The following is a 24,660-nucleotide window of genomic DNA, read 5'->3' as shown; positions in this document are numbered from 1 at the left end:
GTCCCTCTTCCCAGCACACTGCTTTCCAAACTGGGTTCTTCTCAGAACAGCTGCTGGACCTGGGATGGTGGCTTGGGCCCAGGGAGGTATCCCCACAACTGGATGTGTCTTAGGTAAGGGCACTCAAACACTTCTCATGAGAGTCAGGCAGGGTTACACTCCAGGAACCGTGGCTGGTCAGCACCTACCTTCTGGTGGGGGATCACTGGCAGTGGGGACTGGATAGGGGGCGCTGCTGTGGAGATGGCAAGGGGACGCTTGGACCTGGAGAAGCCAGAAACAAGAGCCAGTGAGGACACTCGCTCCTGGCCAGCAGGGGAGACCGAGAGATGGACAGTGGAGTCACAGGGCCCACGTGCACATCAACCCATGCGCTAGGTCTCCTAAGGGAGGCCTGGGCTTGACCAGGAGAAGGAGTCATAACCCCGGGGTTTTCTCATCAGCACTCATGGGCCTCTTCTGCGTGGGGTGAGGGCAGGGCTGCCTGAGGAAAGAGGAAGCAGGGCCTCCAGGTCCAGCCCTCCATATACCTGTGGCACTGTGGCCACGCCCTCGGCCTAAGCCACTGCCGTAAAGCAAGGCAATGGTAGCTTGACCAGAATTTCAGCTCATCCCTCCTGTACACTTCTGTAGCACAGGGCCGGACCCACACAAATGCTGAGGATGACCTCTCTTTTGTCCCCATCGCGTGCCTACACCAAACCTGTGTCCCCTTCTCTGGAGGGCTTCCACCTACTTCTGCAGGGTAAGGCTCAGGTTGTAGCTGGCAGACTTGATCTTGTTCTGGGCCTCCAGGTGGGTCATGGTGTCCGTGTTGACCCCATCAATGGCCACCACAAGGTCTCCTTGGCTGAGCTGGGACTGGGCTGCCTTGCTGCCTGGAGTGATCTGATTAGATAGCAGAGAAAGGATGAGTCAGGAAAGGATCGCCTGTAGTACCCAGCAGATGCCCATTACGCTGTTCATTCCCAATGGCTGGCACTGGCTGCTCACCAAGCCTGTTTCCTCTTCCTCACTCGGCTACCACTTCCTAGGGCTTTCTCTCTCTCTCTCTCTCTCTCTCTCTCTCTCTCTCTCTCTCTCTCTCTCTCTCTCTAGTTTTTTCAGACAGGGGATCTCTGTGTAACAGCCCTGGCTGTCTTGGAAGTTGATCTGTAGACCAGGCTGGCTTCGAACTCACAGAGATCCACCTGCCTCTACCTCCTGAGTGCTGAAATTAAAGGCGTGTGCTACCACCGTCTAGCTTCCTAGGACTTTTTGACAGCCATCAAAGGACCAGCTTTGGCCAGGGAATGCTGATGGACGTATCACACACCATTGCCAGGTCTTTCCTCAGCAACCACCACTAGAATCCTGCACGTTGCTTGTTGACTGACTAAATGCACATGTTCAAGAGAAGGATAGCCAAAAATGATTACTGGAAAGGGCCTGGATCCCAGAGTTACTACCTGGAGCAGGCGTGGTATGTCAGGCTCCTTAAATGAGGAATAAACTCCCACTGTGCTAGGCCATTGACATTTGGGGGCTATATATTGCACCAATTAACCTATTACCACCCACACCCTGCAACGCCATAGAGTACTTTCCAGTCCCAGAAATGAGGGTGAGACTTAGCACCTTCCTGTCCCCAGTCATTCCAGGCATTGCCAAGCCAAAGGGCAGCATAATTGTCCCCTCACAGAAGCATCCAAGCACCAGGTGCTCCACGCTACCGAGGACAGGTACACAGAAAACTATCAGTGCCATCAGCCCTGCTTGGGTGAGAACAAGGCAGGCTGTGACGTGAGGTAGGCTAAAGCCTCTCTGGCTACCCACATACCTATGAAAGGAAAAGTATAATCATGAAGCTAGTTCCTCATTCCTGTGACCCACTGACACCAAAAATAATGTCTGGAGGCTCCATCTTTGACTGCACGAAATGCCACTGAGACTTCACTCTGGAAACACCGCATGGGGTGTTGGGAAAGCTACACCCACTGTTACATGGGAAGCCGTGGTGGCTCACACTGAACTTTCAATGACATCATACACAATACCAGATTTTGCATAGCCGCCCCTTAGGAGCAGTACTTGGAGTGCTGTGGTGACCCTACCCACAGTGATATCTTCTGAGATGCAAACTTCCGGAAGGTCTGGTGACATCATTTAGAGTGGTTTCATGGAATGGTTACTGACTGAGGGGACAAGCGGGGGTGTGGGTGGGGGGTGGGGACAGCCCGTTAGTGTGTGGTACATATGTGTAGAAGTGTTTTAGGAGCTGACCCTGTGACAGTAGGCAGTCCCTCTGTGATACCACATGGAATGTGACACGGGCCTTATCCTCAATGACATCACGGGAAAGAGGAGGCTCTGAGCCCCCCTCCCCCACTGCCAGATGGCTGAAGGCTGCCGCTTAGCTTTGTCCCCTTACCTGCCCAAGTTCTCTTGGCGTCTCTGGCCACATCCTACCCACCTTCCTGGCTGTGCTGCGGGAATAAGACTAGTCACTGATGCTGTCAGAAGCTGGATTTTGGTTAAGGTCTGGGGACCATCCTGAAAGACCATCACAGATGACCTGGGGACAGTTTTATGTTCCATGCACCAAGCCTGTGTGGCCTCTGGTCAAGCTCTAGGCATGGATGGAAGCCTCCTTCCACGTTCCTTAAAGGGAATTATACACACATCAAGGTGCCCTGCAGTCATTGTGCCCAGAGAATGAAGGATTTTGTTGTAACTTTATCACTGGTCCCAGAGCTGGTCCTACACCCTGTGGGTGATGACAAGACCAATTGCCAACTGCTGTCACCAGCCTTTGCGGTCCCAGGTATCTTCTTCTTTTTTTTTTTTTTTTCCCCCAAGATAAAGTTTCTTTGTGTAGCCTTGACTATCCTGGAACTCATGCTGTAGACCGGGCTGGCCTCGAACTCATGGAGATCCACCTGCCTCTGCCTCCCGAGTGCTGGGATTAAAGGCGTCACACCCCACTCCAGGTGTCTTCTCAAACACTGCCCACTTGTACCCAGAACATTCCTCTTCTGGACCCCAAATGGCCAGGCAAAGAACAGTAAATGAAAGCGTCCATGGCCAAGAAAACACACCTGATCTGCAAAGCTTACTCTCCAGATGCCAGAGGGGCATCATAGAACCATCATTATCCCTTAATACCATCATTATCCCCTAGCCCGCCACCACAGGGAGCCCATGGTAAGAGAAGTGTGTTGCTGTCTTGAATGCAGAGGTGAAAAATACTGACAGAGGCTGGAGAGATGGCTCAGTCACTAAGTGTTTGCTGTGCAAGTGGGAGGACCCGGGTTCGAGCCCTGGCACACAACTGAAAAACAGGTGTAGGCATATACTTATAATTCCAGGGCTGGGAAGGCAGAGACGGATGGATTCCTAGGGCTTGCCGGCCAGCCAGCCTTCCTGAATAGGCGAGTCCCAGGTCAATGAGAGACCCTGTTTCTAAAAACAAGGTGAATGACTTCGGAGGTACAATACCCAAAGTTATCTTTTCATACGCACACACACACACACACACACACACACACACACACACACACATACACACACACACACACACACACACACACACACACACACACACACACACACGAGGAAAAAACAAGATGCTTTCCTAGGCCAGAGGCCTCTTGCTGCTATGCAGAAAGTACACCTGGCCTCCTGCCTTTCGGCGCAGGGCTGTGCTATCTCTAACAACTTACTACAGTAATCTTTAAGCTGAAAAACATGAACACCCAGTTCTCATCATCACTGTCCAACCATAGCACCCGACTCTTCCACCTTATCACACTTCACTTTCACGACTCTCCATCCACCAAGCCATCTTACTTTAGAAGCACTTCGAAGGCAGAGGAAAACACCCGGAATAAAGTTTCCAGCACCACGCTGTCCTAGCGGACTGCCCAGGCCCCACAACTGGCTACCCTGTGGCAGGACGTTCCTAGGGAAAGCTATCTCATAGCAAAGCTGCCCTGTGGTATGCCATCCCTTAAAATGCTCTCCATAGCAGAACATCCCTACAGGACGATACCCCCGATGCTCCTCACTATCCGTGGAGAAGGAATTGCTCCTTGCAGCAAATAGTTTGGGGGAAGGGTGGGGCTCCAAAGCCAGAAGAGACACCGCCGGGCAGGACGAGAGTGTTCAGATCATGATGCCAGTGTAAGCAAGGGCATCAGGATGACATCCAAAGGAGGCCGGGCCCGGTCAGCCGGTGCCAGCTGCAGGCCATCAGGAATGCCATGTCTTTAGAGCTGCCTGGTGACATATTTCTCCCTAGAGCGTGGCCAACTTGTACTTATTCTTCCCTGTGCCTGGCCCTGTCTGATATCCAGGCATGTGTGGGCTGGGGTAATCCTTCCTCCAGGGGCCTGGTCAGTCGCCAAACATTCCAGAGGGAGCCACCAGGCTGGATCCCCCTGTTCCTGGCGTCAATCTCCCTGCATCTGTGTCTGCCCATCAGGGCTCAGCTGGCCTGGCCCTTGGCTGCCCTAAGCAGGGCTCAGTGTCCCTCAAGCAGGGGTGAGATATTCACATATGGGGAGATGTCCTTCTTTTCTGCTCAAGTGTCCTTAGAGAAGGAGGCCAGATGGAGGCAGGGATGCTAAAGACAGCCAAGGACCATCAGATCCCTTCCTCCATCACAGGAGCAGCCTTGGCTGGCTGGGGGAGGGGACTGGCACTGTTGGACCCTTGCCTAGAGCCCAGGGCTCATGAAAAAAGTTCATGCGTTCCTTCTCTAACTTTACACCTTCCTTTCTCTGTTGACTTTGTCTCAGAAAAGACTCAAAGCTCACACGTTCTTGGAGACACTTGTTTTTTAAAAAGTCTTTCTATATCTTTTGAGCATTTAAAATTCTCTCTGGGTGTTTCATTCCTACCTAATGTTTCAAATGTTTCAAGCTGACAGTCACTTTTCAGTGTTGATCTGAACACGAAGCAGAGCCTAGAGGGGCCTCAGGGTGGGACACCAAGGACAAACTGGGCCAAGACTAGCCACTCGGGCCCTGCTTGCTGCGCCGTGACCCTAAGAAACCCCACATCGCTGGTCCCAGAAGCACTGTCCTCCACCCTGTGGGTGACACAACAAGACTGTTGTCACCAGCCTTTGAAGTCCCAGGCGTCTTCCTAAACCCTGCCCACCTTGTGCCCAGAGCGCCCCTCTTGTAGACCCCATACGTGTCAGCCGGGCAAGGACAACAGAGGAATAAATGCCATGGTGGCCAAGAGGACACATCTGATTTTCAAGGCACAACCCACTCTCCGGAGGCAGCCCAAGGGTAGCTGATGTCATGGCCACTGTCATGCCTAGGAGGAAGGTGACAAAGGAAAGCATGTGGACAATGGAATGGGTCAACTTAAGCCTGCTTTGGTTGACTTCACACATTCCGGTGAGTGCCCAGAGCACAGGGCAAGGCCTTCCTCTCGGGCCTGGTGTGAGGACTACATTGTTAAACAGGCTATGACATAAGGATGCTGCAAAGCTGAGACGGTTTTGATGGAATCTCTAATCCAAGGGAGCTTAAGTTCTGACTCCAACCTCCTTCTCCCTAGAAGCTCCAGAGAAGTCAAGGACTGCACTGGGGTGCAGCAGGTATGTGATCGGCATGGCTGTACCCCAGGGTTCCATGAGAAACAAGACAGAGCAGACAGAAGGTGGAAGGCAAGGGGTCAGCCCCCAGCGGCCAGTCCCGAGCAAGCCTACTATTCCTAGAAGGGTGTGGTGGACTAGCAGGGATTCTGTCCAGGGTCTCAGGGAAACGAGGTGCCATGCAGCGGTTCAAAGCTCCCACGCCACGACCTCCTGACCCGCTGGCTCCCTGAAGCAGGGAGGACAGCCGCAGCCTCTCTGGGGCACCTGGACTCTACAGGCATGTTTAGCATCCCTCCCCATATTCAGAAGCACATAGGCCCTGCCTTCCTTCTCCGTGTGACTTGTCAGGTGGGGTGGAGCTGGCTAAGGGCAGGTAACAGGCCTAGAAGGAGCGAAACCTTCCCAGGCCCTTCTTTGAAGCCTGGCAGGGATTTCCCCTAAAGTCCTAAGTGCATTTAAACCCTGTGGGATTAAATTACCACGTGCCAGCCTGGCTCTCTCCCCATCGGGCTTCTCCTGGGGCCTTGACCCAGTCCTCGGCTTTTGTCTGAGAACTTCTGTCTCCCAGTGGTCTCAACCTCTATTCCATCTCTGCCGGATAAGTAAGCCAGGCTCTCCTATGCCCTGCTTGGCTTGTCCAAATAGCTCCCGCTTCACCTCTCTCCCTTCTGTGCTCTCAGAGTTCCCTCAAGAAGTGACCACAGGTCCCCCCCACTCCTCCATATCCCATCTCTCACACTCCAACACCTGGCCTTGGCAACTAATTGTCCACACATACTAATGCTCTCTCTCTCTCTCTCTCTCTCTCTCTCTCTCTCTCTCTCTCTCTCTCTGTGTGTGTGTGTGTGTGTGTGTGTGTGTGTGTTTGCAGGTCTTCCTCTGTTTCTCCAGGTTCTGACACTGTTCCTCTCTGTTTCTCTAACAAATTGCCCGGTATTCTTGTGTGTACTTGGCCCTGGAAAAAAGGGCTTCATGCTTCCAAGGGTGGTTCCCACGAAAGCAGGACCCTGGCTCCAGCAGAGTGGAGAAGCCATGTTTGGGACTGGGAAGCCTGGAGGTAAGGACCTGAGGGCCTTCACAATCGGGGGATTTCCTCCTGTCCCTGGTGCCTCTGTTCTCCTCATATCTGCTGTCCCCACAGTCTCCCGTCTCCCCACAGCATCTGCCCCGATTCCTGTCTGCCTGTAGAGTTGCCCTTGGCTTGTGTTCTGATTCGGGGACCTACAAGGACCCCCTGCTAGGACCTAGTGGGCCTCTGGTCTGCTTCCTTCAGGGCCTTCAAGGGGTCAGAGGTGAGTCTGAGTCACAGGAGGACCTGGAGAGATGCACCTCTAAGAATGCAGTCTCCAGCTAGGACTGTTCCTTATCTTCCAGCTAGATAGATGGTTGCCTGACCTTCAACAGAGCTATAAACAGCACGGCCTGTCAGCACTGCTAGGCGCTGCCGAGAACAGCTCAAGATGCTTCGCTCCAGGGGCCTGGAAATTCCAGGAATTGCCAGCACAGCCACCCCCCAGAATAGTTTCACACTGTCCTCCCTTCTCTTCCCAAGGGTTCTCTGCTCCCAGCGTCCCCATCTCAGCTAGGAGAGTTCAATAATGCTGAAACTGAAGCCCGAGGGAGGCGGAAGCCCTCTGGACTGTGGCCCAGGCAAGCCTGCCAGGTAGGATGGAGGTCCTGAGAGCAAAGGCCTTCTAATAAGGAGGCGGGCCTGACCCAGCCCACAGCCCGTTTGCACACTAGCCTCACAGCCAGCCTCCTTTCCACACTTGCACTCTCCCAAGTGTGGACCGAACTCTCCCATTTCACAGGTGAGACAATTCAGCCTGTGCTAGAATGGAACAAAGACACTTGCTTCTTTCCTAAGGCGGAGGGTGCCCCAGCCATGAGGGGGCAAGGCCCCACACCCAGCTCCAGCATCTGGCCAGAGGCAGGGGCCCGGTGAGGGCTGGACCTGTTGATCTGCTTCCTCAACTCTGCTTCGTGGAGAACTGGCTAAGGTAGGGGGGGTGGGGGAGAGGCCAGCTCAGGTTGCAGGCCTCTGCACCTGTCCAGGATAAATAAAGGCATTTGCGCTCCACCCTAGAGCGTCCCTCCTGAACCCCACCTCTGCAGAGTCCCAGGCTTAAGCTCACTGAATGAGGGTCTTGGGGGGGTCTTCTGCTCAGGTTGACGCCATAGTGCCTGTGTGGAGGGTGTGCGCAAGGCGATAGCCAAGCTATCACCCAGCATGCAGGCGGCAGCTGCTCTTCCTGGGCGGAACACATACCTGCTTTTGAGAGAGGCCAGCTTCCACCAGGGCCTAGAGACTGACAGGCAAAGGACCAGGCTTGGGAGTTAAGCTGTGCCAGGACATGTGAGTGCTACCCAGGGGCATCTCTATGCCGTGCAAGCCTTAGTTTGCTGGGCTCCAAGTTGGTAACCCCAGACTTCCTGCCTGACCACCCCTCACAATTGCAGTGACTGTGCCTGAAGCAGGGGACTGCTGAAGATGGATGGCGTCATGACACTGTGTCTCTGTGAGTAGACTGTTTCTGGTCCAGAAGGTACTTGTAAGCCTCGGCAGCAAATGCCACAGGCCTAGTGTTCACGGAGTCTGTCTTTCCATCGGCACTGGGCCTGACATGCCCAAGCCAGGGGTGCCAAAGCCCACTGTATCTGTGGCCCACTAGTTGCATTTTCCAGGAGACTGCAAGACCTGACAAGACCATTGCTCGGGCCACCCTGCTCCAGGTGATTTGAGGTATGTATCAGAAAAGAGCCCATCTCCCAATGCCCTGGCTTCTATTTTGAAATGTCTCCCTAGCTTTAGCTTCCAGCACACCCCAACTACCCCCTCTTTGAATGAGGATGTTCTTCCTGCTGTCTAGCTTAAAGCCTCTGTGCTGTCATTTAAGCCCTGGCCATCCGGGGCCAGGTGGTGCATAGGTCCTGAGTGAGGTCATTGGCTTTTCTGGGTGTCACTGATCCTGGAGATGAATTTGTTCCCATCAGACGGAGCAGGGCACACCAGCAATGAGCCTTGGGGACGGTGGGCTCAATCCTAGGCACTGGAGGCCGGAGGGTACAGGAGGATGATTCAAGAGAACCCATCTTATACAGGGAGGAAACTCGTAGCCATGGGGGTGGGGATTGTGCAGAGCCTGGGCTGGGGTAGCCACTGGACTCACATGCCCACATGTCACCACATCGTCAAGCAGAATGTACATGGTTTAGGGTGTCCTCTTAATAGGGGCCCTGTGGTTTTCAGGGCAGTAGGTCTGGAGGGCAGAGACTTCAGATATACAGCTGAGAGGTGAGGACAACGTCCTTCCCCAAAGGCCACTCTAAGTGCCCAGCTTAAAGGTAGTCTAAGGAACAAGATCGCTTCAGTGGAAGTACTGGGCCCTACCCCTCCATCAAGCGCCTCCAGGCTTCCCAACTAACCCTGAGTGCTAGCCCCAGGTCTGAGGCAAGTCTCTGGCACTCTGTGGAAGAAAGAGCCATCCAATATACCTGATTCCACCCTCCAACTCCACAGTGACATCCTGGAGTCTAACCTTGCCCCTTAAGCCAGCCCAGATCAGTCCTGCCAGGGGCTCAGCCACCAAGCAGGTTATACTTGTTCTCTGTGTGCTTCTCAGTACCCTAAGCCATGGGGCCTTCTGTCCCAGATCTAGCAGCACTTACTTGTAGGGTGCCTTATCTAACAAGTACTGAGCCGATAGCAACAGGCATGGCCCAGGTGCTGGGACTATAGCGATAAAGACCCTCCTCTCTTCCTTTCAAGCATGTTTACTTGTTATCTCTGGGCCTCAGTTTCTCCCACCAATGGGAACTACCCTCATAACACCTTAGGTTCAGTGCCATTTCCAATGGGCAGAGCTGTTTCTCACCATATACTACAAGACCCAGGGGCCATTGCCCCAGCCTAGCAGGGCGAAGGTGTGAGACAGGCATCCCTGGCCTCAAATGAGGAAGAGGCAGGTGGTGTGAGGTTCCTGCCAGGCCCACTACGGCAGGGACAGGAGGGGTTGGTGTGGTGGTCTGGGGACACTAGGGACCAGCAACTAGTCTAGCCTGGACTTATGTCATGACAGCAAGGCAGCGGGGTGACAGTCTGTCCACTCACCTGCCTGGTACCTGCCTTCCTTATGCTGGGAATGCTCTTTCCTATGCAACTACCTGCTTTTAGGGAGGGACTCCAAGCTTGGGAGTACCCCAAGCCTGCCCTGCTAGTGAAGGGCTTAGGGAGGCCCCACGCTCTCTGCCCACACGCCTACCCACCCTGCAAACTCAGCATTTTCTCCTCTGCTCAAAATGCCAACTATTTGCCCATGACGTCTTGCTTAGGTGGGCAAAGTCCGAGGAACAACCTGGGGTGGGGGAGCAAATTCAGCTGTGGCCAAGATCAGACCAGTCCAGTCCTAGACTCCAGACCAGGAATAGGGCAAGCTCTGCTTTCCAAGAGCCCTGGGGAAGACAGACTGACTGACTGACAGGCAGATGGACATGAGCATGCCCTCCTCCAAGAATGCCCTGCCCCTTTGGGAATAAGGCTGTGGGCAATGTGCACTTACCCGGGAGATAGTGAGGGGCATATTGAAGTCCTTGCCTCCCTGCAGACGGAAGCCCCAGGGCCCGGGCCCTGTCAGAGTCACACTGTAGGACATACTGGTGCTGACAGCGGCGGCCTTCTCTGCAGACAAATAGTATGAAGAGTCAGGTAAGAGGACACTCAAGCGCCCTGTCTTTCCAGCCCCTATCTCTGTTCCTAGCTCTGTTCCCGGCCCCAGAACCCCGACCCCTGGCCTTGCCTGCTCTGTCCCTTGTTGCCTGGCCAGGCTGTGCAGAGCTCCTGGGAGGCTCCTAAGAATAGCTGAGAGCGAATGCCATCGACACTGATATCGGCCCTTGGTGCGCCCATAAATGGACTGTAACCCTACACTGGGCCCGCCTGCCTGTGGCCTCCCAGCCAGTCCACCATGACTCACACGGTTAATATAGTCCCTGGGGAGGGGTGTCAGGCACCCAGAACACCCATCCCCAAGGGGTAGGCAGGGAGGACGGCCCCCTTTGTGCCCTCTGCAGAGCCCACACACCCTTATCTAATCAGTGGGTCCACTCTGGATCCTCTTCTGGGTAGGAGTTTTGCTATTCTGTTGTTCCTGGGAAGGACCACAATTTGCCCCCTGTCCATCGTGGGGCCCTGCGGGCGGGGCCTTGGACTTAGCTTGGCCTCCACAGGTCTGAAAAATCTTCAGTTCAGAAGAGTGCTGATTGGCCTCCGGGTCACTTTTATGGAACCAGACATAAAAATGACCATGTAATGGTAGTACTTTGAACTTGGCCAAGTTCAGAAAAGGGCCCTTCACACCGGCTTCCTTGGGGTCCTAAGGGGCTGCCACCTTGGATTGTAAGAGCTGAGGTTCAGAGAAGTTAAACATTCTCCAAGGTCACACAGGGAATGGACTCGGGTCCCACTGGAGCCTGGACTCATTTTAATGAGACTCATGTCAGATAATGACTCCTAGTGGCTGCAGATATCTTCCAAAACCCTGGCCTGGGGGAAGGGGGTGCTGCTTGACCCCTGGGGAAAAGGCCTAAAGCCAGGTCTGGGGTTGCCCCACCCCTCCAGACCCTCTGGGGCCCAGGCAGTTATTCCTGGCTCTCCCGATCTCATTTGTACCCTGGAAAAGTTGACAGTAGCATGGAAAGCCACAGCTGCCAGCGCTGCGTGCCAGGCTCCATGCCCTTTGCGCAGGATGACAGGGGGCAGGGAGAAGTGCCATTTGTTCAGCTGCTAGGACATAGAGCCAGAAGGGACAGGGGAGGGAAGCATGTGTGGCATGCTCAGCCTGTACCCCAGAGACAGTGTGCTCTGGGTGGGGGCCTTGGCCCTTTGGGCCTTCAGCCAGCACGGCACTCTCATTAAGACACCCCTAGAAGCCCACCTTCCCCCCCAAGAAAGACTTCAGATCTCATGTAGTCTGGAGACAGATCGAGGTTCACTCTGGCTCCCAGCTCGGGAAACCGAGGTTCTGGGAAGATGGATGATGGGTTGGCTTCTTGCTGGCCTTCTCAAAGACACTAACCTGGGGGACTCAATGCGGGTCTGGATGTCAGTAATTTCCTAGCTGCCACAACTCCAGCCTTACACCCTGAGCCCGGCGTACATAGGGTGCATAAGAGTGCTGATGTCGCAGGGTCACTTAATAATTCCCTCGAGGTCACAAAAATAGCAAGTGGCGGAAACCAGGGAGGGACTTGCCCTCTTTCTCTTTGTTTTTCTACCTCCTCTTTGTACCATGCAACTCCACCTGCATGGGCTAGGAGGTCAGCACCCCGCCCCATCCCATCCCGCCCCATCCCATCCCATCCCATCTCATCCCATCCCATCCCATCCCTTCGCCTACACCATCCCATCCTATCCCATCCCATCCCATCCTCTACACCATTCCATCCCATCCCTTCCTCTACTCCATCCCATCTATCCCTAGCTCTGGCCTTGTCCCCCAGGCCCCTCTGTCCGTCCCAGCTGGGGAAGATCCAGCCACACAGCATAACCAGAAAGAAAGGGCTGACCCTGGCCCTGGAGCCCCAGCAAGGCTGACCTGGAGCTGAAGGCTTTCTCTGGAGTCTGGCACTGCCTGGTGACTTGCTTCTGGGTAAGGGAGGGGTGGTGGGAAGATGTTCTTAAAGGGACAGGCCAGCCTCCCTCTGCCTCCCCTGGGAGACCCGAAGCCAGTTGGAGAGCAGCTGGTACCCATGGGCTGGGCGAAGCTCCACATCTCCCTGGGGAGGAGCGGGGTGGGGCAGGGCGGGGTGGGGGGGACAGCCTTTGTCCCTCCTCTGTTTTGCTCTCCTACAGTTTGAAATGGATTTTCAGGAGTGAGAGTCGCTAGGAAAGGGAGAAAGAAGTTGCTGGAGACATGGAGACAAGGCCCAGGTCTCTTCTCCAACAGAAGCACCAGTAGACATGTTTATCACAAAAGACCTTGTTTATTGTATTTCTGTGCCCTGTCAGATCCACATCTGGAAGGAACTTAGACACGAAACATTGAGTAAGGGCAGGGTGTGCATACATGTGCTTGGTGTGCATACAGCTAGGTACCTAAGTGCCTGCCAGTGCCCGTGTACATGTGAGTGTGGGCCACAGTGTGAATGCTAGGGGATAGCTAGAGGTGAAGGAGTATTTCTAGTGTGCAAAGCAAAGTCCGTGTCCAACTTGTGACCACTGGCCACAGGGGACACCGGGCTGAGCTTTCTGAACCAATGAGCTGTGCAGCCTGGTCACAAAGGCTAGCCAAGATGCTTGGCTCGTAAATAACTGATGAGTCTCCCCAGTGCCATTGCTATTGTCATCGTCGCCTGGACAATCGCAACATACAGTGTCTGAGGAGAGGCAGCGGCTGCTGGAAGCGAAGCAGGAGAGAGAGCCTGGGTCCCTGCTTCGGGCAGAGCCCGGGTGTGGCTGCCGAGCTAAGTAGTGAGGACCCGCTTCAAGACAGGAGTTTCACAGTGTGGGAAGGGCCGGAGCTGTGCATCCAGTGTAGCACAGGTTCCAGGCTTGTGAGATAATCCCGGGTCTGTGTATGTGATAGGGAGGCGATGGGCTGGACAAGTAGCAGAAGAAAGGGAGGGCTGGTGGGCATCCTACATCCCGAGGTCCAGGCTGGGGAGCTGTCCCTTGGTCTGAAAATAAACAGTACACGTCTGTTCATCTCTGGGATTGTCTCACAGGGGCAGCCTTCTGATGCCTCTTCACATTTGAGAACACTGACAGGTGACGATAACTACGTAGAGGGGCCCAGGCTGAGCTGGGCGGTGGTGGCACACGCCTTTAGTTCCGGCACTCCGGAGGCAGAGGCAGGCAGATCCCTGTGAGTTCCAGGCCAGCCTGGTCTACAGAGATCCAGAACAGGCACCAAAGCTACACAGAGAAACCCTGTCTCAAAAATAAGGGGTGGGGGGCTGGAGAGATGGCTCAGAGGTTAAGAGCACCGACTGCTTTTCCTGAGGTCCTGAGTTCAATTCCCAGCAACCACATGGTGGCTCACAACCATCTGTAATGAGATCTGGTGCCCTCTTCTGTATACATAATAAATAAATAAATCTTTAAAAATATAAAAAAAGGGGGGGTCAGGCTGTGGTCAAGGTTGGGGTGGACCTTCTCAAGGATCACACCTCAAACAAGGAGCCATAAAAGCCTTAGGCTGTTTTCAGGATAACCTCTGGGATATCCTCAGGCCCTTGGACTCCTGAGGCTCAGACTCCCATGCTCCCACCCCAGTTCATCTTTCTTCTGTAATCCTGTATGTGTGTGAGGCCCGGCAGCCCTTTATCTCTGCTGCCCTAACTCACTCACCCTTTTCCTGCCCTGTAGCACTGGCCTCCTATGAAAGTACACCTCACAGGCTTACTGTACCCACCGCAGCCTCCCTGGGGTCACATCAGAAGGGCCTGGCTATACTGCTGGGTGATTAAGCCCCTCTCTGTCTCTTTGCTCCCTAGGGTCTGGAGACCCTACCCAGATCATCACTTTTACCACCTGCCCCCTTCCTTTCTACATCCCCAATGTTATCCCCAGGGTCTCATTGCATGCTCTCAAAGTCAGCCTCTCTCTCTCTCTCTCTCTCTCTCTCTCTCTCTCTCTCTCTCTCTCCACACACACACACACACACACACACACACACACACACACACACACACACACACACACACTGTTCCAGGACACCAAGTTCCTTTGACTGATCCCAACTGTGATCACTGAGGATGTTCACACAGACAGCTCAACTCCTTCCCCCAGGGAAGCCCAGGGAGTTGCCTCTGTGTGCCTGTGGTTTTTGATTTTATTTTTTCATAACAGGGTTTCTCTGTGTCATTTTGGTGCCTGTCCTGGATCTCACTCTGTAGCCCAGGCTGGCTTCAAACTCACAGAGCTCCACCTGCCTCTGCCTCCCGAGTGCTGGGATCAAAGGCGTGCGCCGCCGCTGCCGCCGCCGCCGCCGCCGCCGCCGCCGCCACCGCCGCCGCCACCACCACCACCCGGCTTCTTTGTGTGCTTGTGACTTGATGGCAGTGCTTGCCACTTGTGTTTGTCAACTGCTGATGGCTGACCCTCCATGCTAAAAGCCCCCCCCCTCCCGCCCCGTGGTCCTGCCTCCATCCAGGATAGATATTACGTCTTCAACCATTCCCTGATCACCACAGGGGTGGCTGTGCGTAGCGCCTGGGATACAACATGGGGGGACAGGAGCTCCCCAACAACTGCAGGAGCAGCGCCAGGCATGGGAAGCAGCATAGGGCGGAAGACAGGCCACGCCCTCGATCCCAGAGTGGCTAAGGAAGCCCCAGAATCATACTCAGCGGCTGACAGGGACTGCGTGTGGGAGAGAGGAGGGCAGGGGAACTGCCAGCTGAGGGGAGGCTGCCTGGGCGCCAGGGCGCCTGTGTTCATGGCATTTCCAGTGTTCCAAACTACGGCCTTCTCGAACACCATCGACATTCCATAGGCACTGGGGCTGACAGCTGGCCTTCTTTTTATAGCTGCGAGTATTCTGGGGAACCTCTTGAGCTCAGGGCATTGGCGGCGAGTACTGATACAGCTTGCAGCGTCCAGCCCAGGTATGTCCAGCATCAAAATCACACAGAAGGGTGTGTGCCATCTACACTCCATCACCCAGACGACACAGAGGCATCGCAGTGACGGACAGCATATGCCAGGAACATGGGTCCCACATGCACAAGCTCTTCTCTGACACAGACCACACATCTTCATGAGCACATGCAATTACAACTCTGCATCTGTCATGGCACCACATGCCAACAGCACTCCATGCACACATAGTTACACAGTCACATGCACATACTCCTCCAGTCATAGACCATGCTCGGGCCCTGCTAGGGAAGTCTGGGAGTCACAGAGCCCTCCAGGCGGACAAAGCAAAGCTGGGGTGTATGGGAAGGGGTTATTCTGAGAGGTCTGTTCACACGGCAAGGCTGCCTTTCAGGCTGCTTGGCCTGGCTCCCTACCCTTTCACAGATTGGCAGGTACTAGGTCCAGGCACCCTGGGAGTCTTGGATTCCTGTACCTGGGGGCTGGAAGGAGCCTTGACTTCCCTATCTTCCAGGTCTTGACTGCAGGACGATGGTCCACTTGCTTGTGGGGCGGCTCCCCACGCAGCTGTTCCTTCTGTGTCTGTCCATCCCTGGGAAGGTGGGAGAGCAACTTTGAGGTGAGAGGAACAACTTACAGCACACCCCACCCCACCTGCGCCCCAGCCTCCACACTGGTATTCAGTGATGGGGACCCATGACATCATTTGCAAAGTTGTGGTCACCAGAGCCCAGGAAAATACTACCCGTGTTGGCAGTGTTTGCCTGCTTCAGCACGTGGGTATTTAGATAGGTGGCCTCGGTTAGCAAAGAAGGCAGACTCCTCATTTTCTGCTAGTGGTATAGAGACCCCCAGGAAGCCCTACAGCTTAATGGAAGGCCTCGAGGATAGAGCGGTGGGAGAGAGCTGGGCAGTCCAGCCGTGCTGGCTCTCAGATCACACAGTGAGCATGTGGTGGGCCAAGGCTTGAAGCCAGGTCTGATCCCAGGCTAGTGCCCCCCACCCTTTCCTGCAGCTTGTAGCTCTTCACACCTCCTGTAAGGTGGTGGCTGAGTGCTAAGGAACAAGGACTCTGGCTCAGCTCTTGCCATGGAGAAAGGGGTGACTTAGAAAGCCCCTGTTTAGACTGGACTACTACTGGGTGGCTTCATACCACCCACCCCTCTCTGTCTGGGTATTCTTGGTTGTCACGGAGGGTGACACACTGGGGGTTAGAAGAGGTGAAGTGTCCCCCAGTCTAATATGTGGCCTTGACAACCAGGTCCAGGTCCCTGAGGGCTGGCCGGGAAAGGAAAGGTGAGGTACCAGCCAATGAGGGCCCGGCATCCTTACCACCTCACTCTCAGAACCCAGGGACTCTTGACGCTTCCGTCCAGAGATCCAGCTGAGGTCGGAGGACTGGCTACTCAGTGTCGAGCGATGGGTAGAGCGGTAGCTGAGGGAGGGGTGCCTGTGCTGGCCCGACACTCCAAGAAGGACCCCGAGACAGGGCAGGTGCTGGGCAATGGCTGCCCTGCAGGAGTCACAGATCTGGTTAGAGTGAAGGGACGTGACCGGGAAGAGGGAAGGACAGACTGATCCAGGGCTAGAGTTGGTGAACAGACAGATGCTGGTAATGGGGACAGACAGACAGCTAGGTAAGAGACTGATGGGATTAACAACAGATCCAGGGTGTGGTAAACACAAAGGGAGAGCCTTGGGGTAGTGGGTCCAACCAAGTCCTAATGTGGTTGCCCTGGGCCACATCTCTGGGAATGGGTGCCATGGACACACTTAAGTACTATAGGCTGGACTGAGTGAGGTCTGCACCAGGAGATTAGCTGAAAACCACTCTGAGGGTCCACAGCAGTGCCTGGCTCTCATTCTTCTCAGTAAAGCTTGAACCTGACCACAGTACCTCAGGATGCTGCCAGTCTGGGGGCTTGCCTTTGCGCAGGAAGTACTGCTAATTACCCACCCTGGCTGCCTTATGACATAGCTCTGTAGTTAGGACTGGCTTCCTCCCTTGTAGGATACGGGAAAGAAGAGGGGGCGTGCCAACTGCAGACCCTTCCCAGTGTTGCTGGCTGCACCAAGACGCTCGTGACCCCCCAACTAATACACATACAAGAAATCAGAGGGAGACAGATAACCTCTGCCTTCTTCTGCAGGCTTAGGCCCTCCATGCCCGAGGTGGGCTTGGAGGCCTGGAGGAGGCCGCACCTGTACTTGGGGTGGGTGATGGCGTAAATGATGGGGTTGTGGATGGCAGAAGCCTTGGCGATGACAGCTGGCACCGAGCTCATGTAGGGCGTCAGGACGTGCGAGTACCTAGGATAGAGAAGGTGTGGGGTCCCCCCTCCTCAGACCCCCAGTTGTCTCTATGCCCGACTCTGCCAAGGCCCAAACTAAACCGACACAGCCAACCCAGCCCCTTAGCGAGAGACTGGCAGGAGCAGTGAGGATTCTGGTTGAAGGTGGGTAGGAAGCGGAGTGAGGATGGTTGAGGGTGGGGTTCTGGGAGGAAGGCATGTCACACCTGCAGAGGAAGTGGCTAGGTCCCACTGTCCCTCAGAACCTGTGCGGCTGGCAGTACCTCTCTGTGTCACTCAGTTGTCCCTGGTCTTCCGATCCCACATGCCATGCCACCAAACCCTCACCCCATCTTGTACACTGTCACCTTGGAAGTCCTAGAGAAACTTCTGGTAGGCCCCTGGAGGAGACTGCATTATTACTACTCAAGGAGATTGGCACCCGAATAGTTCAAAGTACCAAAATCTCATTCTCACAGAAGTGCTTTGGAAATCTAGTCCATGTGCATGCTGCTGAAGGTGCCATGGTTACCAGACTCAAGCCACAGAAGGTACTAGAGAGAACCTCTTAGGGATCCATTCTTAAGCAGCAGCAGCCCTGGCTGTGTGCCTATGGCTCAGGCTGAGAGGGAACCTGAACCCCGATATATCTGTACGTTCCCAAGGAGATGGAAGGTCCCCAGATTGCCTGTGTGTAGTCAGGGCTCCCCAGTAAATCTCTGAAGCTTCCAGGAACCGGGTAAGCCTTGTGGGGTGAGGCCTGTCACATGGGGAGGGTGCCAGGATGCCTGGTTTGGGCCAGGCTGGAGGGAGAGGGTGCCTGGATCTGTGCCTTAATCCCCTATCCCAGTGCTGTGGCCCCTGCTCACCCAGCAAAGGCCACCAGGGCCACAGTGGAGTAGGGAGCCCAGGAGAGCACGAAGAGGAGGATGACAATCAGTGCGACCTTGGCCATCTTCCACTCACTCTGCAGCCGATGCCACTGCCGCCGCCGTTGAGGGGACTCACTGCGGTCCTCACAGGCCCTAGGAAGGTTGCATCTGGGTTGTCGCAAGTACCAGGGTCACAGCCACTGGGCACACATAGGAGGCGTCATCCTTTCCCACCCTGACAGCTCTGAGCTTCAGCTGCCCTCCAGGGGTTCTGCCAGGAGTGCAGTCTACCAGCCCTCCTCAGAGGACCTTGTCCCTGGGAACTTTCCTGGGAACCTCTCCCCGTAAGCACACGAGTTCACCGATCTCAACCTATCTGCATCCGAGTACGTTCTGATGGGCGGGCCCCACCTTCTTTGGGTCACCTCTTCACAGCACACTCACCGGCCTGTCTCTCGGATGGCCCTGAAGATGAAGACGTAGCAGCAGATGATGATGAGCAGGGGGAGGAAGAAGACGAAGCAGAAGAGCAGCATGGTATAGGCGCGCACCCGGGGCGTGAAGGTCATGTAGTCCCAGGAGCAGGACGTCAGCAGCCCCTCGGGCACGTAGGCACCTGCGAGCCGGGGACAGGGGCTCAGCCCTCACCTTGTCATTGCTTAAGGCACCTTGCTCAGTAGGGGCCTCAAACGCCGAGCTTGGGGTTCCTGGGCACAACCTGGCCTCAGCCGCAAGCCTGCCCTGCCCAGAACCGAGGAAGCCAGAGACGGTTGAGAGACGTGAAGGGAGACTCCCGAGTTGGCTCTAGTGGGAACCTTGCTGCTTGTCCTGCCTGCTGAGGCCTCACAGGCCCAGCCCCTGGCTGGTCTGACTCGCTACAAACTCAGCATTAAACATGCCTCACTTGCTCCCACCCAGTAACCCCCATATTTGGTGACAGGCTCCCTGACTGATCCTCTAGTCCCTGGCAAAGCACCCGAGCTTCCCCCCAGTGCTGGCTGTACCCCTGAACGTCCATCTGACTTGAGACTTAGGTGATCCCTGAGGCCCTCTGCCAGCCGGCCAGCCAACCTTCCCTTAAACCGCCTCTCTCAGCCTATCTACCCCTCCGCCAATAGCCCCGGCCCACTTACTCCAGCCAAAGAAGGGTGGCAGACTCCACGCCAGAGCATAGAGCCAGACACCCAGCAAGACAAGTGCTGTCCGTCTTTTGGATCCCATCCCGATGGTGGCCAGTGGACGTGTGATCACCAGATAGCGGTCCAGGGCTATGGCGGTCAGGGTGATCATGGACGTGATGCCGAAGACAGCCCCACAGAAGGCATAGAACTCGCAACCTGTGGGTAAACCCACTTCCCTAAGTCCCCGGGGAAGAAATTCCCAAAGGATGGAATACAGGACCAAGCCATCTCCACCCCGTTGCTTGCCACATCTGGCCGGGCTGGCAGGGCTCTCGGATCCAGAACCCCATCTTTCCTCCTCACTCAGTCACGGGGTTCAGGGTGCTGCCCACTGTGCCCAGCAAGAGCAAGCCACCTCATCTGGGCTACCTTCCACCACTGTGGCATCCCTCTGTTAAGACCCCTTCCTCCCTATAGCAAAGAGGAACCCCAGGTGTCTACCTGTCTCCCCAAAGAGCCACTTCCTGTAGAGGCTGCTGGCAAAGAAGACGGGGGCCTGAGTGAATGACATGAGGAAGTCGCTGACTGCGAGGTTGATGATGAACATGTTGGCCGGTGTCCGCAGGCCTCTGTTCCTGTGAGGTCAGAGAAGTCAGGGCATGCTTCCTAGGACCTCCGGAGCTGTGGGAGCCTTCCCTCACCCTCAGCTATTCATGCATACACGTATACATTCATGCTAATATGCTAAACGTACATGGACGCACAAACATGTCGCGCATGCACAAACCCCACACACATGAACAGACACAGGCTGGGGCTCCTGGGCCATAGGCATGTCTCTCAGTCCAGCAGGTATCACCAGTGCTATGGGCTAAGGGATCTCCCATGGTCAGTCCCTCAGAGTGAAGGGAGGAAGACTGTCTCCAGAAACAGCTGTGCAGCCAGGAGGCTGGCTCTGGGTCACACCCCTTTCTTTATCTCCCCCTCTGGATTTTATTCCCTCTGTGCGGCTCACTCTGACCCCTTGGACAATCCTCTCTGGCCCAGTGTCCCAACGGCGTCCCTCTGGCTACCCCTCCCACTTGCTCTGACACCTTCTTGCTATCTTCTCGGGCCTCCTCCTCCTCTTCTTCCCTGACTCCTTTTTCTTTCTCCTCTCCCTCCTTCTGCTGCTCAGTCCGTCTCTTTACTGTTCACTCTTGAGGTGGCAAAGGACCCAAGACCTATAACTCTGACTGTGGGACAGGTATCTTCACAACCCTCTTCTAGCACTATCCATCTGAATATTCGCTCCTACGGGAGGCATCATGGTGCCCGTTTCCCGAGGAGGGTACTAAGGCCTTCACTCACAAAAGGATTTGGTCACCAATCAGCGCACAAACAGGAGGAAGTACAGTGATGGGAAAGCCACAGTCCCCGTGGCAGAGCAGAGACATGGGCTCAAGGAGAACAAATGACGGCCTCGGTCCTTCCACTGGCCTGTGACGGAGCCTGAAGTCTGTGCTCACTTCCCAACCTGCCTGTGCCAGCCGGCAGGGCAGGTGGGGAGGGGAGCCAGGGTGGCTGCTGGGACCGGCTGCTGGGAGCTAGAGGGTCCTGGTGTCCAGGGATGCTCTTCAAGGTAGAGGAAGGATTCCTCTGGGAGCAGAGGATGCCAGAGGTGAGCTGAGAGCAGGGTAGAATGAACAGAGACCTGAAGGTCCCGGAGTACCTGCCTGCCTCGGAGGGTACGCCTGAAGCCCAGTGGGCATGCCTGTGCTAGTCAAGGCTCCCTGGGCCATTTTTTCCCTTTTCATCAGCTTGAAAGTTGGTGCCTAGACCTGATACTATAGAAGGTGTGGTCCTTGCTTCTCTGCCCATTCTACGGTGCCCTGGATAGAACTGGGTGACACTTTGCCCTTGTACTCTGCCCTCTCTGCATGGGTGGATATGCACAGTGTCCTTGACCCAACCCCACCAACCAGGCACCTGCAGAAGGTGTAGATGACTGTCAGGTTGCCCAGCATCCCTGTAAGCCCCACCAGCAGGATCACCGTACCCAGGATATAGTGAGCATGGTCTGGGACATTGACCGTGGGGAAGGGGACCCAGGCAGCAGCCTCAGGTCCAGACACCTGTGGAGGGAGAAAGAGGAGGGCATCACCTACAGATGTCCCTGGAAAGGAAAAGTAAGTTCCCAATGAGGCAAGCGGGGAAACGGAGGTACAGGTGAAAAGCTACGGCCAAGCCACAGGAGAGAAAAGTACAGGTCTTCCGAATTTTAACCCCAGACCCATATATGTGCAGGTGCCGGGCTCTTAGGAAGGTGAGCGGCTCAGTCACCTGCTGGAGGCTGGCAGGACAGGCGTGTGCCTGCAGAACAGGGACAGCTTGAGTGACATTGAGTAGAAACGGCTCCTGGGCACTGCCCTCCCAATCTATGGATACCCCACAGCAAGCCTCAAGGGAGAGCATGCAACCCCTGTAACGTAACTGAGGACGGACATCGAAGACTGACAGAGGAGGGAGGAAACTTTCCATTAGAAAGAAAGGTTCCTCGGGGTCACTGCAGAGAGGTCATTGCCCTGGGAGGTTAGGATACAAAGATGAGAAGGATGTCTCCCAGGAAAAGGGAGTGGTCTGCTCTTTGTCCTGCCCAACATCCCACTCTGGCCTGCACAAATCCAGAAGTCCAGGGCATGCCTTTTTCTCTATAACACCTCCACAGGACATCTAGCCAATGTCTGGAAAGACTAGATGTCACCAAGGGCAGGGCAGGGCCTGCCTTTCTGGTCCTCTAGTGGCCTCTGCAGATCAAGACATTACCTATCCCCTCTTTTTTCAGCCAGTTTGTAAGGAAAGCCCAGAGAATTTCAGTGATGCCCATGGTCTTTCACCTAAGCTCAGACCCTTTCTATCTCCCTGTCAAAGTGGGGGTAGGAGACAGGGTTGGGGACTGGGTCTCTGTGTACACACATGCTCCCCAAACTTACCGTGGGGCTTACAGGTAGAAGCTGGGCTCTTGCAGAGACGTTCTGAGTGCTGTTCCAATGGCTGTGTAGGGCAGGGCTGGCCATCAAGTTGGGGCCCTGAGTTAAGCCTGGTGGGGCTCTGGGCCCTGAAGGGGAGTCCATTGTAAGGCAAAGCGGTACCTGCTTGGGCTCAGAGAAGTTAAGGGCAGGGAACGCTCTGGGACTTCTCCCCGGACTTCCAGTGCTACTCAATCCTTAACACTGCAGTCTGGCCCACTCGCTGCCTGGCCCGCTCGCTGCCTGGTCCGCTCGCTGCCGCTCTCCTGCCCAGCATAGATCCAGCCTGGAGCTGCCCTTCAGGGGCTGACTGCTCAATGTCTGATGAAGCGCAAAGGAATGAGTGTCACACAGGCAGGATTCCTCCACACTTTTAAGTAGCCGTACTGGGTAGGGAGGGGACTACACATGCTCAGTGGCTCCCTGCTTCTGGCTGTCTCCTAAGTGGGTCCCACATGATGGGAGTGACATGAATATGTGTGTATATATGCATGTGGATGCTTAAGGGACACTGGCATGCTCAGCTCCTGGATACTGGGCAGGAGGCTTTGTCCTTTGTACTCCCTTTCTTCCTAGAACTCATCAAGAACGGCCCTGTTGTTCTGGGAGTCATGGTGGTCACTGGGGAAGAAAACCTATGTAAGGTCCATGAGTCCATGGCATCTTCACACCGCCCTGCCTGAAGGAAGATTCTCCAGTGTCACATGGTATTCAGGGACAAGAAGTGGTATTTATGTAGGTGCAGGGCTATGTACCTGCCATCTCAGTGAAAAGGATCACTTTAATTCATCAGTTCGAGACCAACCTGGGCAACATATCAATACCTTGTCTGAAAAAAAAAAAAAAGTAGATTCGGGGCTGGAGAGACAGCTCAGGGGTTAAGAGCATGTGTTAGTCCTTAAGAGGATCCAAGTTTGGAACCCAGCACCTGTTTCTAACCCCAGCCTCTGACTCCCTCTTCTGGCCTCTCTCATGCAGACACCCACATGCAGATACACATACTTACACACAATAAAAAATACCTTTAAAAAATTGGTTTTTACTGGGGAGACTAAACCACCAAGGCTCACCAGGTATATGCTGTCCCCTTCTTATGTCTGAGTACATGGGCCAAGCTTCTGTTACACCATGGAGCCAAGTCGGGGCTCAGTCACCCACTGGTTCCTACTGTTCCTTTCCGGTGACGCTCCACAACAGTCTAACCTTGGAGCACTGAGCAGCCAAGCTCAGGTACTAGACTGTCAGATCATGGCTGCCAGAGGAGAAAGGAAGTGTCTGTGAACACCAGCTTCCGGTACCTTGGGACTTTCCTGAAAGTTAGCTTCCGAACCTGGCAAAGGGTTAGGGAGGCTTGATCACGTGGAAAGTGGGGGTCACAGGCAGTGTCTTATGCTGGGGGGAAGAGCAGCCATTGAACCTGCCTCCTTGAGAAAGCATACAGTTCTGGCCACCAGCCTCTGCTCACATGCAGCTCCCCAAACTTTGCCTGTCCCCCACTCTGGATTCCAGCTCAAACAGATTGTCAGCGTCATCAAGGAAGCCCTCCCAAGGACCTGGGATGGTCACAATCACCTGTGCATCCTCTTCAGCGGCCATCAGAGATGCCATTGGATCGGGCCCCTCTCTCCTGGGGCCACAGGCAGCCTTGTTTTGCTTCCTTCTGGGACCCTCTGTATAGTGCACTGTACCAGGAACCGCAAAGTCCCCTTGGCCCCTGCTTTTCAAGGCGTGGCCTGTGGGCCAGCCACTTGAAGCCTGTGGGACTCAGGTAATTTGCGGTGGTAGGATGCACTGCTTTGCCTGGGGCTGGAAGGGCTACAGGAGGGAAGGAATCCCGGGGGGTGTCATAGAAGGAAGGTGCTCCCGTGTGGGGTGCCGCTGGAACGGTGCTGTAGAGTGGGGTTGGGGTGCAGAGAACCCACTGCTGTCTTCTTCGGCCTCCTGCTTCAGTAGGTGCCAGCACTCCCCTGGAAGTCTGCTAAAGGGCTGGGAAGACGTGGTGCCTGTGACCCTGAGCTGCAGGGGGATGGTGCAAACTGGCGCCGGCTAGCCTCCACCCCTCATCTGGAGGCTCATCTCCCCACCCTTACTATCCACCTGGAACTGGAACCAGTGGGGGTCACTGGGCTTCAATTCACTTGCAGCAAGCTTGTTCTTAGATTCCCTCACTCGCCCCA

General features: G+C 55.1%; 2 protein-coding genes and 2 long non-coding RNA genes across 14 annotated transcripts in view; 2 read left to right on the top strand and 2 right to left on the bottom strand.

Annotated features, from left to right (window-relative positions):
- Ldb3 (LIM domain binding 3) overlaps nucleotides 1-12,273 on the bottom strand; it is a 66,422-nt gene extending 54,149 nt beyond the window's left edge. For 6 of the 10 annotated variants that reach the window (XM_028878321.2, XM_028878324.2, XM_028878322.2 and 3 more), the window contains exons 1-4: nucleotides 10,390-10,491; nucleotides 10,153-10,271; nucleotides 737-888; nucleotides 189-264 (exon numbers count right to left, since the gene is read on the bottom strand). In XM_028878321.2, coding sequence (XP_028734154.1) covers nucleotides 189-264; nucleotides 737-888; nucleotides 10,153-10,245 — 321 coding nt within the window. In that variant the 5' untranslated portion in view covers nucleotides 10,246-10,271; nucleotides 10,390-10,491. Of the gene's footprint in view, nucleotides 1-188; nucleotides 265-736; nucleotides 889-10,152; nucleotides 10,272-10,389; nucleotides 10,492-12,186 lie in introns of those variants that run through there. The other 4 variants (XM_028878326.2, XM_028878327.2, XM_037208702.1 and 1 more) reach the window with 2 other exon arrangements.
- LOC119088550 lies at nucleotides 6,650-10,146 on the top strand. Its single transcript, XR_005092219.1, has 3 exons — nucleotides 6,650-7,593; nucleotides 7,762-7,949; nucleotides 8,054-10,146. It is a non-coding gene; the product is annotated as an uncharacterized LOC119088550 (long non-coding RNA).
- Nucleotides 10,214-19,267, top strand: LOC119088549. 2 transcript variants are annotated; one of them, XR_005092217.1, is made up of 5 exons: nucleotides 10,222-10,298; nucleotides 12,092-12,240; nucleotides 15,122-15,199; nucleotides 15,706-15,810; nucleotides 17,203-19,267. It is a non-coding gene; the product is annotated as an uncharacterized LOC119088549 (long non-coding RNA). The 2 variants fall into 2 exon arrangements; XR_005092218.1 differs by lacking the exon at nucleotides 12,092-12,240 and having other exon boundaries at nucleotides 10,214-10,298.
- On the bottom strand, nucleotides 15,544-23,497 carry Opn4 (opsin 4). The gene is given in 9 exon segments (XM_028878303.2): nucleotides 15,544-15,783; nucleotides 16,524-16,704; nucleotides 17,394-17,501; nucleotides 18,352-18,507; nucleotides 18,799-18,970; nucleotides 19,488-19,691; nucleotides 19,977-20,110; nucleotides 21,444-21,589; nucleotides 22,448-23,497. Coding segments are annotated over 9 exon segments (1,482 nt in total). The 5' UTR covers nucleotides 22,589-23,497.
- Between the last annotated feature and the right edge of the window lie 1,163 nt (nucleotides 23,498-24,660).

Source organism: Peromyscus leucopus, chromosome 9 (assembly GCF_004664715.2).
Source record: "Peromyscus leucopus breed LL Stock chromosome 9, UCI_PerLeu_2.1, whole genome shotgun sequence".
Taxonomy (NCBI): Eukaryota; Metazoa; Chordata; class Mammalia; order Rodentia; family Cricetidae; genus Peromyscus; species Peromyscus leucopus.
Note: the sequence above shows the minus strand (reverse complement) of the source record. Positions and strands in the feature narration are given on the sequence as shown.